Genomic DNA, 15,696 nt, shown 5'->3' on the forward strand with positions numbered 1-15,696 from the left:
AGGGAGTTTTTTTTTTTAATATGGGTTTTTTTTTTTCCATTAATTGTCTTATTTATGTAACTGTTTATTATAGTTTATGAGAGTGTTGTTAGTTTGTCCTTGGGCATTCCAAAATGGCATTTTGGAAATCCCAAATGTTGGTTGTGTTTCCGTGCTTGGACTCATCGGTCTGATGTAGACAAAGGGGAGGGCTACAACCCTAGTCCAAATAAAATCATTTTTGGCTTCACCTTCGCAGTCTACGTTAGTTATTTTTCATATTCTGAAGACTAAACTTTTAGTCTCATTCACTGAGCTGAACTGATTGTTGAGACCAAGGGAGGGAGCGGTCGAACACATTAGCTCCAAAATAAAACTCCATACTATTTTTAGGATTCCTTGAGTCTAGTAAGTTATTCATATGTGAGACTAAACTTTTTTAGATTCATTGATTGAGCGCTCGAACTTTAGTTCATATTATGAGCGAACTAAGGTTCTTTTTTGAAGGGTAGCTCATTATGCGAGCTAACATTTTAGTTACATTATTATATCTTTAAATTAAAATAATTTATGCTTTTTAATGTTTGTTTAATGTTTGCTCCTCTTGGAAATTCCAAACCGGCCTTTGGATTCCAAGATTCCTTTTCTCCCATGGTGGTCTCCTTGAATTTCCACCATGGGCTTTATTTTTTTTGTGTATGCCCCTTGCGGAACTCCACGGTTGGCCTTCCTCTCCGTCGCGGTTTCCTCCTCGTTTCCCCCGCGGCTGTGGCTCTTCGGTCCGGCGGTTCCTTCGTCCTCCCGTGCTGTCTGCCTGGTTTCCTGTTTGGGTTTAAACCGAGAGCTTTGGGGGAAGTTTTTATGTGGTTTTAAAATGCTTAAATAATGTTTGTTGTCCTTTTGTCATTCCCTTTCACTACCTATAAATCATGGGGGGCTTATGTAAAGTTTTGAATAGTTGAATGATAATTGATTTTTGGAAAAAATCAGTTCACCTGCGGTTGCTGCAGACAAAATCCTGCGGGACTCTTTTTCCACCTTCTTCCTCATCCTCCTCGGAAATCCCTCGCGGGCTCTCCCCCCTTTCTTCTCTGGGCTTCTCAATTCCTTCGCTCTCCGCAAGTTGCCCACTCCACCTGTATCCTTCTGTCTCAAAGTGCACAATTTAGGTGGTCTGTCGTGTTGTTTGTAAGTCGTCGTTGTAATTTCTTTGTTTAATTTTATTTGAAATATAGGAGTTTTTCTTCCTATTTTGTTGTTGTTCGCGTTTTTTTCTCGTCTCTTTCTCAAGTCGTCCGTAGAAGTCCGTTCAAGTGTCTATTGTGGGCGAAGGGTATAGGCTCCCTGTATTTTTCGCCCCGCATGCATTGAAACTTTAGTTCATTTATTGAACTAAGGGTTAGCTCATTATGAGCTAACATTTTAGTTCATTTATTATCTTTTAATTAATATAGTTTTATGCTTTTTATGCTTGTTTAATGTTTGTCTCTTGGAATTCCAAACCGGCCTTTGGAATTCCAAGAATTTGCTTTTCCCATGAGGTGACTCCTTGGTTTCCTCATGACTTTTAGTTTTATGTGTATGCCTCTTGGGATCTCACGGCTGGCTCCTTCTTCCGTGCGGTTCCTTCGGTTCCCGCGGCTGTGGCTCTCGGTCCGTGCGGTTCCCTTCGTCTCCCGTGGCCGTCTCCTTGGTTCCTGGTTTGGGTGTAAACCGAGAGCTTTGGGGGGAGATTTCTATGCTTTTAATTATGTGTTAATTAAGTGTTTGTGACCTTTTGTATTCCCCTTTCATACCTATAAATATGGGGGGTTATGTAATGTTTTGAATAGTTGAATGTTATGTGAGTGATTTTTGGAAGCCATAACCTGCGGGTTCTTCTTGGAAAAGCTTGAGAGCTTTGTCCACCTTCCACCTCTTCTGGAAATCTTGCAAGCTCTTTCCAACCTTCGTCTCGGCTTCTAATCTCTTTCGTCTCTCCGCAAGTGACCACCCCACCTGTATCCCTCTTCTCTAAGTGAAGCAACTTTAGGGTGTCTTGCTTGAGTCGTTTAATTTTAAGAGTCAAGTTTGTAAGTGTCATGAAATGTAATAGTTTTCTCTAATATTATAAAAGTATATTTGTTTCTTATTTTTATGTCTTTTAGAATTTGGTGGATTTCTTTAGCAATTTTAGTATTTCTTTTATATAGGAAGTCTTTTATTTTTGTGATAAAAAATTTGGGTCCCTCTCCCAAATTTTTGATTGCATCAGGTTCCCACGGATTGGCTCTTGGTTTCCCGTGGATGGCTCTTGGAATTCTATGTCTTGGCTCCTTGGTTCTTGCGGCTGCCTCTTCGGTTTCTGGCTGGGCTATTTCCCGTGAATGAATGGGGGCTTTTCCGTGGCTTTGGTGCTTCGTTTCCGGGAAGTGACTGTTGGATTTTTATATTCCCTATTTAAATAAGCTTTTAAATTAATGTTGTGGCTATTTGTATTCTCCTCTCATGCCTATATATAGGAGTTGTTTGTAATGTTTTAGATATGTTATGTGATGTGATTTTTGGAAATGTAAACCTGTGGGTTTCATGGAAAAGCTTGCGAGCTTTGTCCGTCTTCTTTCTCATCCCCTCCGAAAATCTTGCGAGCTCTTTCCAACCTTTCTTCTCGGGCTTCTAACCTCTTTCGTCTCTTCGCAAGTGCCACTCCACCTGTATCCCTCTTCTCTAAGTGAAGCAATTTTAAGGTGTCTTGTTTGAGTCAAGTTTGCTTGAGTCAAAGTTTGTAAGTCTTTCATTTTTATAATATTAAAGTTTGTTTTAAGCATTTTATGTCTTTATCTTGTATCTAGAAAGGTTGTTCTTTTTGTGATAAAAAAATATAGGGTCCCCTATATTTTTTGCTCGCATCAACAAGCGAGTTAGGCTAGTCACGTACGTGATAACATAAGGCGGGAGAGGGTGGTCTCGAGGGTTGTTGGTGTTGTGGTTTGAAGAAGGGTTTCAATTGATGAGATGAGAAGAGGGATGGTTGTTGAGGTGGAGGCTGGTAAAGGAGAAAATGAGAGGGATGAGGGTGTGGGTGGCTGGGAGTTGTACTGTAGTGGGCTTGCGTGAAGGGAGATGAAAGTGTTGAAGCTCTGGGAGCTTTGAGGAGAAGGTAACGAGGAGTTTGGGAGATAGGGGAGTTATGTGTTGGGGTTTGGTTGAGGGAAGGAGAAGAAGAGTTCTTGGGTAGGGGCTACGTGGGGAAGTCGTGGGAGATCTGGGTGAGAGCAGGAATCGGACAGGTATAGGATAGGCGTTGACTTATACCTGCTTTGATAATATATGCAGTTCCTCAAGCGTTTCAAGAAGTTTAATTCATTGGTGCAAGTTGCAGTTTTGGCTGGCTGTTATCAATTTGATATTCAACTGATTTGGCCTATATTCAAGTTCAGCTTAACGTCATTTGGTTTGACCTTTAGCCGAGCCAAATTTGGTTAAATCTTCGCTTGATCTAATCTTATTTTGATCCATACATGGCATTAACTTTGTTCTGATCACAGATTAGTCACAAATGCAAAGTAAAAAAAAAAATATTGAATGACCCTTCTGTCATTCTCTGATCTTCTTACTTGTTTAGGTTGAGATATTTGGACAATTTTATGGGTTTTCTGTTCTGCATAGTTATTTATGGTTCTTTCTCAGCTTGACTTTATTGTCAACCTGTATTTTGCCGGGGTTTATTTCCTCTGCTTTATTCTTCTATATGTTACATCTCCTTTTTGTGAAGATAGTTGGGAATTAGTTATCAAATACATTTTTTTATTTTTTGTATTGAAAATCAGAGTTGTTTGCACTGCACTTTAGCTTCGTATGATGGAATCAGACCACATTGTTTCATAATTTCTTAGCTGTTCCATTTTGTCTTTGCAGAGAAGTTGTTGGACAATTGTAATGGAAATACTTCCTATTTAATTTGCGGTTTGGCACTATTAATTCCTTAAGGGCATACTTTTGGACTAGAATAGAAATTTAGGAATGTGCTACTTGAGCATGATAATAATTGTAGATATGTAGCATATTACGATCAAACCAAACTACGTTGTTTCCAAAGTTCTTAACTGTTCCATTTCTGCATTGAAGAGGAGGTGATGGGTAATTGTGATTTAAATATTACTATTTACCATACCAGTTGGTATTGTTAGTGGCTTAGTCTTTTGTAGGCATACCTTGGAACTTGCATTAATTTTTGTAGGTATGCAGAATTGGGAGTGCATGTGAATTCCAGGCTCACTTTCTTGATCTTTAAGTTCTATGGTGGTCTTTCTTAATCTTTCATTGACTTTTCTTTCAATTTTACTGAAATTTTCATCCCTTTCATAATCACTTTGATGGTACTCTTTTCAATATTTGGAGGTGTCAAACTGCCATTAAGGATGATGAATATTCTCACCCGAAACTCTTCTGTAGGTTTGTGTATAACTATGTACTCGTTCCAATTACAGATACAAAGAATTCAGAAAATGTCTGGCATTGGGACATATTTACTCTTTCTTTGGTTTACATTGTTTACATTTTTGATGAATTGTCACCATTTCCCATTCGAATCTCATCAACAAGGTCCTTAAATATCCTTATTTGAAATATCTGGCAAGGAATTATAGAAGTGACTGTGAAGGAAATTTAAAAGAAATTGAATTGGTGGTGGCCATGGAAATAATTTTTATTTTTCCACGTTTGCTTATGCATCCTATGCTACTATTTGATTGGTTATGTTCCTATAGCTGAATGCATCTGCCTGAAAGAAATTTCATTGGCATTTCTAGCAACCAGTTTGCAAGAAAATTATCACTCAATCATTACCTTCAACTTTTATTTCTCATCTGTAGGGTGTAATTGTGAATGGAATTCAATGTGGAACCAGATCTGGGGACTCGTCAACTTTTGCTGGAGCATCAATACTAGCATCTTTATCTAATCCTAGAAAGGGGGAGGTCACTCGAACGCCCCCAGCATCTAATGCTGAAAATGACCACGAAGGACTTGAAACTGCTACTTTACCTTCTACTTCTATTGCATCAGGTTCCATTCCTGGACGTGATTGTGATTTCCAATTAAGGGGTAATACTGACCATAATGGGGTTGCCGTTACTGATGGAAATAAGGCTTCTGCTACTGTGCCTGTAGATCTAGTTTCTAGCTTGGGTGTTGATGCATATTTTGATGCAGAATTGGCAAAAAGATCTGGTACAAATTTCGAATTAAGGCCACTTCTACGGATGCTTGAAAAATCTTCTAATGCTGAACTGGATTTGAGTGGCAATCTTTTCAGAACTTCTGAAGGGCATAGGGAGCTCCAGAAGGATCTAGAAGGTTTAGCTGCTAATTTAACCAATTCTAGATCCCAAACATTCAAGGAGCGTCTTAGACAGGGGATTCTCAGTCCTTGTTCTATACAAGTTACTTTTGAAAATTTTCCTTACTATCTGAGGTGAGGGTTAATTTTTAACTGTTTTTTCTTTTTCCTACATTTTCACCTTCTTTATTTGGTAGTCATTACTCATCCTTGCCTTCTGGTGATGTGCCATGTTTGTCATACTGAACATGTTTATTTGCTATATTTACTCTTTTAATACTTTGAATTTCAGCTTCTTCAATATCCTTGCCTTCTACTTAATTTTTGCAGCTTCAGTTTGTCCTCTGGGTTTTGCTAACACAAGAATTATGTCTAGGCTCTGCAGTTGCTGCCATATATTCTGCACCATCCCACCTTTTTACCGTGCATTCTTGTGCATGTACTTCAATTTTGTTGTTATTGTGCATGGCTAAGGGTGGAGCTGTTAATATTTTTACCCAAATTCTAGTGAATCTTTTGAATTATTATTATTTTTTCTAATACTATCAACTGACATGAAAATTTGTTTGCGAATTTAGTATGAGTATATTTGGATGAACATCATGTGGCCAAAGCGTTTTATTTGTTTTCCTTTAATTCTCTATATCATTCATTTGGTGTAAGATTCATACTTAACTTTTTTATTTTGCTTTTACTTGGTTTTTTTTTTCCTGGTTACTTCCATTAAGGTTCTGGTTTTATGCTCTCTGCTGATCATTAACCTTATCCTAATGATTTGCGGTTGTCGCTAGAAATCATTAGTGACAATTGGTTTATATATTTGTGTAATAACAAGAAGGGTGAAGTGAAGAGAACCTTTGAACCCATCTTGATTGAAACCTTTGTTGATATCAGAGTTTCTCCTGTCCATTTGGCCTCGTTCTTTCATGAAATTCATGATGTTGACGTGACACTTCACCTCCAATCTTCTTTCATCCGATTCAACCTTCTTCACAATGTTCAGGTTCGATTCAACCTTCTTCACAATGTTCTGGTTCCAAACAACAGATTCATTCTACTCCCTCTGCTCTGGACAGCTACAGTAGATCAAAACATGCAGCAGATCTCCCTTGAAAATCTATGAATTCTCGACTATGGCAATTGTGGTTGGATAAGCCATTAAAGCAATAGGATACAAGAGGATTTCCAGTTCCAGTGGTTGAAGTAACTGATCATGGAGTCGGGCTGAATAACTGTTTTGTTTTTCTTCTAGAGTAGTTCATAGGCATCTATCTTAACAGGAAGATAAGTATACGGAAATAAAACCTAGTAGAAAAAATATTGGAATTGATTTCATAAAATGTGTTAACAAATATGAGATACCTAGCACCTAACACCACACAAAAGGCTATACAATATTAAATTGCATTATAAAACAACTACCCTACACTACAGCAGTTACAAATTAAGTATGTCGGGTTAGTTACAAATACAAACAACAAGCAAATACTAAGTAATTGATATAAAACTGTACTAAACTTTGTTTTATATCAAACTTACTCAACTTGGAACTACATTCAACATCTGCAAACAGTAAGGTAATTTACTTGCAAGCAATTTCTTTGTTAGCATGTACGTTTGATCATGATCTGTTGAAATCTTTATGATATTCACTAATTCTTTGATCATGACATCCCTGATGAAATGAAATTTCACATCCACATGCTTTATTTTATCATGATGAACATGATCTTTTGGACAAACATACAACACCTTAATTACCATAATAAATAATCTTTGCCTGCTAAACGCTCATCAGCCCCTCTCCAAAATGCGTCCTTCATAGTTTCAAAGATATGTGCTTTTATTTTATAGTAGATAGAACCATCGCAAGTTGCAAACAAGATTTCCAACTATGTTTACAAAGACTTTGAATGCGATACAAGCCAATGGCTTTCTAGTGTCAACATTTGCTGCAAAATTAGAACTTGCATTCCCTACAACTATCTTTTCATGTGGAGTTGCCACCGAGTTGCACATGTATGTCTTAAGCCCCAATTCATATGTTCCATTGAGATACCTTATAACCCATTTCACTATATCCTAATAGTTCTTTCATGGATCAACCTGCTAAACACATATAGCATGTGTGCCAAATCAGGTATGTTGCAAAACTATAGCATACAAAATACTAACTGTATTTTTTTAAAATGTAATACATTCAACTTTAAATGGAACAATATGTCGAGCAATAAACTGAAAATACATGACTTACAGGGAATTAATAAAGACTTGGAAGTTCGCTAAGAATGCGAGCGAAATCTCACTGCCACACTCTTTAACTTTCAAGAAACCTATAGTTAGGAACTCTAGCTAACCTAGAATGCATGAAATAAACTAGTCTCTTCCCCATATTTATAAATGGAGATGTAAATTCTTGTGGGACACGAGTCATTAAAAATAATAATTTTAAAATGATAAAAAAATGGTGTGAAGATTGTTCCAACATTTGAACTTATCCTAAATTTATTTTCTTTGCCATTGGATCCTCATCATTTTCATGCAAGCGAACATAAGAAAATCAGTTAAAACTCAAAGAAGAAAAATTTCAAGTATTCTAGTCACAAAATATAAGCCCAATCATTAAAAATTTAGATAATTTCAACGCTAATGTGAGTTTGACGAAATAATCTCCAATTCTTATATAAGAACTCAAACCTTGTGCAACTTTTGTGATGGAATGCAAAATAATCAAATTCAAACATTTTGAAGTAATTTGAAAATATCACAAGACGACTTTCAAATTTTGCTAAAACACATTGAGAAGCGTGAAAGTGCATCAAGTGCAATGAAAACTATGCAGCTGCGTCATGCAAGTATACTGAAAATCGTGCAAGTACATGATGCATTTGAAATTGTAATGTTCAACAAACATGTCAAACCCATAAACGTAATGTCTGATAATTATGTGTGCACTAGAAATAAATGAATTTTAAATTTCTTACTTCGAGAAGAACACAAATATTTTGAAATTTCACAATCAAATTTTAATTTTAATTCTCTTTTGAAAGTTCAAAATACCCTTTTATGTCCTAACTAAATATATAAAACTTTGAAATTTGAGGTTTAATAGTATTGCACAAGTTAAAATAAATAGTAAATTTATGTTTTATATTTCTAAAAAACTTAAGCGTCAAATAGTCCACTATAAATCCTACTTTTTCATACGAGCGTACAACTGTAAAATCCACAAAGATGTTTATTTATTTTTTAAGATTATATTAAGCCTTTAATGTCTTTTACAAAAGAAATTCGTTAAAAAAAATATAAACTCTCGAGTTTTTCACTCATGTGATAGCTCACATTCTATATTAGCAATTGAATAGAGTTGAAAATGTTCAAATAATAAAATAGCATATTCAAATACCTTGATGATTGTTGGGTTGGCTAAAAATATCAAGCCCCAAATCCTAATCCAGATCATTTTTTGGCTACATCCAGACAAAAATATGAAAATTAAAAAAGATTTACAAAATTTGAAATATTTCAAGTGAAATCTACCTTAAACTTAAAAAGAAAAATTCCTCTATTTTGCAGAAATGTTTGTCGAGTGTGTCAAGTTTAAGATTAACTTCAACTTACAAAGAGTCGATGTCATGTTGAGCTTGTCACTAAGATTCTTTTTCAAATGATTTCTCGCTAGTAAGGATGTGACACATGTCGTATAACTAGTAGTTTGCCGCCAAATGATACCATAGATAAACAATTATGATTGGAGTTTTTTGATTGGGTGGTTTTGCTACGAAATGATACAATTAAATTATGATCTTGATCAAAGCTCACAAGTTACCCAATGGCTAAATACCCTTATTATTAGGTGCACTTTATAGAGCATAAAACTCTCTATTAACTAAATTCGATTTTAATTTATCTTCTTGAACAAATATCCACCATAGGTTTATAAGGTTTACATGAATAAAACAACCTATGATTGTTGATAAGGATCTTTCGATCAATTCGGTCGACTATCTCTATTGATTTTGTAGACTAGGGACTATGGCAATCCGGAATGATGGAATCTTGTGATCGTGATCGGGTTCGTCATCATTCCCCCAACTACTTTTTTGAAGTGTAAGTTTTTAAAATTTCGAACCCTATTCAAATTTGGAGCTACTGTACACCAAGCACTTTGTGATGTGAAACTACGAGGAGTTTGCTTAGAAATTTAAAAAGAAAAGATTAAAGTGTTGCTTCTTATGAATTTAAAACTAGCACATAAAATTGAGTTAGGAATTTGAAAATATCAACTTGCTTAGGCCAAAGATTCGCAATAGAGATTAACCAAGCCGATTCAATCCAAGTTCTAGGAGAATTTAATATGCAAAGTACAATAACAAAACCCAACGTTTAACAATAAGAATTTCACCTTGGGGCCGTATCACTCAAGAGGTAGTGGACTTTTGGCGGAGATAGAAGATCCAAGCGATGAAAGAAGTTACCACTAGGGAGAGGGCGCCGAAGAACTTTGTCGGAGGAAAAGTTGCCGGTTGGGATGGAAGTCGTAGGCGACCGTCGAGGCTCCAAGTGTGCTTCGAAAGTTTTTGGTCGTAGATGCTTGCAAGGATTGGCACAACTCTCTCCAAGTACTCCTCCACGGTAGTTTCGTCTTCAAACCCTACGTCGAAGCAAGGTGACCGTAGGACGTTGATGCTTCCGTCGGCGTTGGATATTAGCCCCCACTCAAGCTCCGGATCCGCCATACATGCTTGGCGTGGAGGATTCTTCAAGGAAAGGGGGGAGTGGCCGGCGGGATTTCCAAGGAGGAAGAGATTCGGCCAAGGGGGGAAGAAGGGAGGCGGGTGCAAGGCGTGAGGGAGATTAGGTGGGGTGAGGAGGCGAGCAATTTACAAAAATCTGAAGTTAATTATCAGATTTTAGTAAGATTGGAGGGAAAAATTTGAAAAGAGAGTTCAAATTAGGATGGAGTTAAGAGGGGATTTAATGAGCCATTAAAGGAGCTCATTAAAAGGTGGCCGGCGACATGCTTAGGGGGGAATTTGGGTTAGCCAAATTAAAACTGATTGTAATTTCAGTTTTAAGTAAATTGGGAGGGAAAAAATATTGAGTTCAAATTAGGAGTCCAAAACGGTCAAGGCATTAATGTCGCATTTAATGGGGAATCCTCCATGAGGTGGCCGGCGGCATGCTTGGGAGAGGAGGGGAATTTTAAGGGGAGAATTTTCTAAATTAGGATAGTGATGTGGCGACTCATTCAAGATCTCAATTTAAAATCAAATTGAAATTAGAATTTTGTCATGAAAACTTTCCAAATTTGGTGTTCCAAATTAGGAAAGATTTTGAAATTTGAAATTCAAATTTCAAAATTCAAAATAGCCGTGGGATGGGGTGGCCGGTTAAGGTGGGGGTGGCTGGTGGGGTGGTCGGCCGGAGCTAGGGATGTGGCCGGTGGTGGATGTTCAATGGGCGGCGGCAAGGGGAAGTGGGAGGGCTGTTTTGTGGACGATGGAAGGAAGGTGAATATGAAAATGAGTGAGAAGATAAAGAAAATTCTAACCACGAATCGAGGACTCTTCCAACGATTGGTGGGCCTTGCGAATTGCTCCTCGTGAGCTCTCCTCCTTCTCAAGCACTCATGCAAGACGAAGTAGAAAAAACACAAATTTCGTTCAATTCTTCATTAAAATCAAAATGATACAAGAGACCACTATATATAGGTCTTGACTCATAAAAAGTGAAAAAGACTAAATTGCCCTCCGGGCTACAAAGAAACATAACTCCCCACAGGGGTAAAATGGGAAAACAGTAAATCAAACAATACAATAATAATAAAATACATCATGTCATCTAGATCAAAAGTAGAGACGCTGAATCGTGGCCGTCGATCTGCGCTTTCGCCGGCGATAAACATGTCGGTAGCGTCTGTCGATGTCCTCATCACTTTGCTTCTAATAACTAGCCTAAATCAAAAGTTCTGTTTCATCATCTGGATGCTAATTAATAATAGTGTCTTGTGCTTATGGAAAATTAGAAATCAGATGATAAAGTTATTGCGAAATGAGAACAAAATCTCTAGGTAGTCTCTTATCTTCAACATAATCAGCTTTTTAAAAATTTGACCTGGAGTCATGTGAAATCTCTCAGTAGAGCCGAGGTCTGAATTTTTGAATCCCACACAATGTATAGTAGTTTCATGATATAACCAATTACTGTCTTAACAATTAGCGGATTGAGTATATAGAGCACAAATTGGATCGTCCTATGACTTATTTTTCAAAATTTCAACGAGGCATATGATTGAGTACATTAGAATTAATTTGTTGTGTATGATGGTGCATTGATTAAAATTAGAATTATAGTATAGTGAGTACAATTTTTTATATCTACAATTGATGGAAAAATTATAGGGAGGACAAATAGAAGTATCATCTAATCTATATCCATTTTATTGGCTGCTGGATTTGATTTTGACGCTTTCTTTCTGCAATTTTATCCAGTGAAATAACAAAAAATGCTCTCTTATCATGTGGATATATTCATCTGGAACTCGAAGAATATGCAAAATATTCTGCTAACATTTCATCCTTAAATCCAAGAATTCTACTTTCTGGTCCTTCAGGTGTGAGACTACTCTTTTATTTTCATTTTATATTTAATCTTCTCTAAGCTTTCATAATTATCTGAGGAAATGTCTGTTGAGTGTAGGATCTGAAATATATCAAGAAAATTTGACAAAGGCACTGGCCAAGCACTATGATGTTAGATTGCTTATAATAGATTCCTTGATTTTACCGGGTGTAAGTTTACTCTAATTCTCCCCTTGTAATTTTATTGTACAATTATTTTCTTGAAAACTATTTGAAGTCTTTTGCTGTAACTCTTCCTGTTGTTTTCCACGTACATTTAAACCAGATAATGACATTGGCAATGCAAATTCTTTCAAAGATTACGGATGCTAGCTTGATCATATAAGATGTTTTCCTTTCACACGATGAAAATTGATTTCAGGTTTCATCATCGAAGGATTTGGAATCTCTTAAAGAAGGTGGGAGGACCGAAAAATCAGCTAGCTTTACTAAGCAGAGATCTGCATTGACTGACGCTGTTCATCATAGAAGACCAGCTTCCAGTGTGGAGGCTGATATTGTAGGAACATCTAGTTTAAATTGCCAATCCTTACCAAAGCAGGAGTCCTCAACTGCATCTTCAAAGAGTTGCACATTCAAAGAAGGTATCTACCTTTAAAAGATATGGTGATGTGAATACCTTCTGTTCTACATAAATTAGAAGTATTATTTAGAAGAGATGGCTGTGCTAGTTCTTCATATTAATATATTATACATAATGTAATTGATTTATTTTATGTTGTTTCTCCACTCAACTTTCAACTAAATGGTGCTCATTTTGTTGTTAATTGTGTTTCTTTAGGAGATAGAGTAAAGTATGTAGGTCAGATGCTTTCCTCTGGACTACATTTGCCATCTCAGAGGTATGGTCTAGGCTTTAAATTTCTCTCTTTTTTAAATTACAGCCTGATGTACTTGACAATCAACTCTTAACCGTTTAAGGTTTTATTTTTTTCACATGTCTAGCTTCTATGTGGCGTATGTGCACACTTAGAAATTACATTGCAAATTATTGTTTGGTGGGTAATATTACAGCAATCAAAAGGAGCCAATATATTTGTTTCAAATATTATATTGTTTCTCATAAATTTTTGTTTCGAGTTATAGTTTTGATCATAGTGAAAGAGGAGTATTGTGTAAATTTTCAGTTGATTTTGCTAGACCTTGGTGGTTGAACCTTAGTAGCACATCCTTTTTAAGAATATGCGTGGCCTTGCTTTTCATTTGTAGCATTTGTTTAAATTCTTCTTCACTTTGAAAGCAAATTATGTAATCTACCGGGTTTGCCAGGTCACCTATCTTTATGACATTCTGAGCTCTTGGAGATCTAAATCATAATAAATGCTTATTTTGCTTAATTGCATATACACATTTTCCATGAAGGTGCATGCGTCTGTTTAATTCTTTGAGATCATTATAAGTGATAGTTTTTTTGTTTTAAAAACTAAGCCTGCAGTTTTTGATTCAGTGGAAGCTTTTTATGTTTTGCTTACTTCATATTTTGGCGTTATTCCCCTCCACATATTCCTGGCTATGCAAATAAACTGACTATGTTGCAGAGGTCCACATCATGGGTTTCGTGGTAAAGTAATGCTAGCATTTGAAGAAAATGGATCATCCAAAGTTGGGGTGAGATTTGATAGGCAGATAGTTGAAGGTAATGATCTTGGGGGGCTTTGTGAAGAGGATCATGGGTTCTTTTGCGGTGGTAATTCTCAGCTGGCATTTGTTTTGTAGTAATAACTAAAAATTGCTTGCCCAATTTTCTAATGTACTTGACTTTTCTCCTTCTAGCTGACATGCTTCGACTGGACTGCTCTGGAAGTGACGATTCTGAAAAGCTTGCTATCAATGAACTAATAGAGGTAGGTTATGCTGTATACCTCTATTTATCTCAAGTTTCTAAATGTTTTCTTATTACTTCTCAAAGTTTCACATTTTTTTTTGGGTACAGGTGGTTTCCGAAGAAAGTAAAAACGGGCCTCTGATTGTTTTCTTGAAGGACGTGGAGAAATCTATGGGTGGTAGTGTAGAATCATATCTATCTTTCAAGAACAAAGTTGAATCTCTTCCTGCAGGTGTTCTGCTGATCGGCTCTAATATACAGATGGATAACCGAAAAGAAAAGGTATTTGGTTCACTAATCAATTTCTGCCATATTCCACTAGCTAACCCTAAAAATTTTTTCAGTAATTTGATCATGCATGATTTTCTGACTTGTCTGTCTCGCAGTCACATCCCGGTGGGCTTCTTTTCACAAAATTTGGAAGCAGCCAAACGGCTCTGCTTGATTTCGCTTTCCCAGTAAAATCTGTCATCTTTTTACTTATTTTTCATGCTTTACTTTCAGTCATTTTTTCAAGTTACTCTATCTACTTTTTCTTTCATTTGTTTAAGTTAATAAACTCGTACCTTTTGCCGAACCACCTTCCCTTGACAAATTTAATAATCCCTTTATGTGTTTGTATGGTTATGCCATTAAATGGCATAACTAAATAATGCTTAGGATCACCCCTTTGATCGAGTGGTTTCTTTGCAAAATGACACTATTATATTATAGTCACAGCTATAACCCATATTTTTCCAACAACAACAACAACAACATCAAGCCTTTATCCCACTACGTGGGGTCGGCTACATGAATCCTTTTTCTCCATTGTGTCCTATTAAAAGCCAAATTCTCGTTTAAATCTAATAAAGAAAGGTCATTCCTAATATTTTCTAACCAAGTCTTTTTAGGTCTACCCCTACCTTTCTTAACACAAGTCAAATCTAATACCTCTACTCTCTTAACTGGGTCGTCGGAAGGCCGCCTTTTTAAACTCACAAAAATATTTTGGTTAATATTCTTTAAATGCCCCCATCTAATCCTCGAAAAACGTTTTACTTTAATCAAGTGATGGTTGTACATAACATTTGTTGAGTTGACTTAATTGAAGGGTTTTCTTGTTGCTGGGAGAGATTATTAACCATAGGGATTTGAGCCTATTAGAAATCTAGAATCAAATTATAATGTTCTTGTTAAATGAGGCGAAATCTCTTAGTAGTGTTTTATTTGCAGCCTGATATGCCTTCTAAAAATTTGGCCTGGAATTAAAACTCTCTCAGAAGAATCGGACATGAATTTTTGGAGCTGACAAAACAAACTTTTATGTTTTAGATATTATTATCACTGTGGACATTCTGAAGAAGATTTCTGATTGTTCTTTATATATGCACTAAACATGTCTAATATAGCCTGTAAAAATTGCCTTTAGTAATGTTGCCTTGGCTTTTTATTCACTGTCTTGTTAATTGTTTAGGATTATGGCTATTTTTTATAGATGGTGGAAGAAAGGGATGTGCTAAAATGCCCATAGAAGCTTTGCAATGCGTCCTTGTTTTAGTTAATTTAAAAATTATCTTAGAAATGTATTCTATATCTTAGTATGGAGTAAGCCTCTTTTGATGCTTATTTAGAAGTATGCCTTGGTTCTGCAGGATAATCTCAGTAGGATGCACGAAAGAAATAAAGAAATGCCCAAGGCAATGAAACAGTTGACTAGGCTCTTCCCAAATAAAGTGACAATTCAGCTTCCACAGGTGTGACATTAGACATACAATCTCAACATGTACATTCTTCGTTCTTTCCTGTGAATTTCGTTCCCAACAACGCTTAAAAAATGTTCACAGGATGAAGCCCAACTTTTGGATTGGAAGCGACAATTGGACCTTGATGTTGAGACTCTTAAAGCTCAATCCAATAATTCCAGTATCCATTCAGTAAGCTTTGCT

At 36.3% G+C, this 15,696-nt stretch overlaps 1 protein-coding gene across 1 annotated transcript in view; it reads left to right on the forward strand.

The window, feature by feature from the left end:
• LOC110102762 overlaps window positions 1–15,696 on the forward strand; it is a 49,048-nt gene that overhangs the window by 12,872 nt on the left and 20,480 nt on the right. The window contains exons 4-14 of the mRNA XM_020831229.2: window positions 4,833–5,434; window positions 11,794–11,915; window positions 12,002–12,093; window positions 12,305–12,527; window positions 12,725–12,785; window positions 13,482–13,630; window positions 13,717–13,787; window positions 13,877–14,050; window positions 14,155–14,226; window positions 15,403–15,504; window positions 15,595–15,684. Coding sequence (XP_020686888.1) covers window positions 4,833–5,434; window positions 11,794–11,915; window positions 12,002–12,093; window positions 12,305–12,527; window positions 12,725–12,785; window positions 13,482–13,630; window positions 13,717–13,787; window positions 13,877–14,050; window positions 14,155–14,226; window positions 15,403–15,504; window positions 15,595–15,684 — 1,758 coding nt within the window. The remainder of the gene's footprint in view (window positions 1–4,832; window positions 5,435–11,793; window positions 11,916–12,001; window positions 12,094–12,304; window positions 12,528–12,724; window positions 12,786–13,481; window positions 13,631–13,716; window positions 13,788–13,876; window positions 14,051–14,154; window positions 14,227–15,402; window positions 15,505–15,594; window positions 15,685–15,696) is intronic.

Source organism: Dendrobium catenatum, unplaced genomic scaffold (assembly GCF_001605985.2).
Source record: "Dendrobium catenatum unplaced genomic scaffold, ASM160598v2 fragScaff_scaffold_621, whole genome shotgun sequence".
Classification (NCBI taxonomy): domain Eukaryota; kingdom Viridiplantae; phylum Streptophyta; class Magnoliopsida; order Asparagales; family Orchidaceae; genus Dendrobium; species Dendrobium catenatum.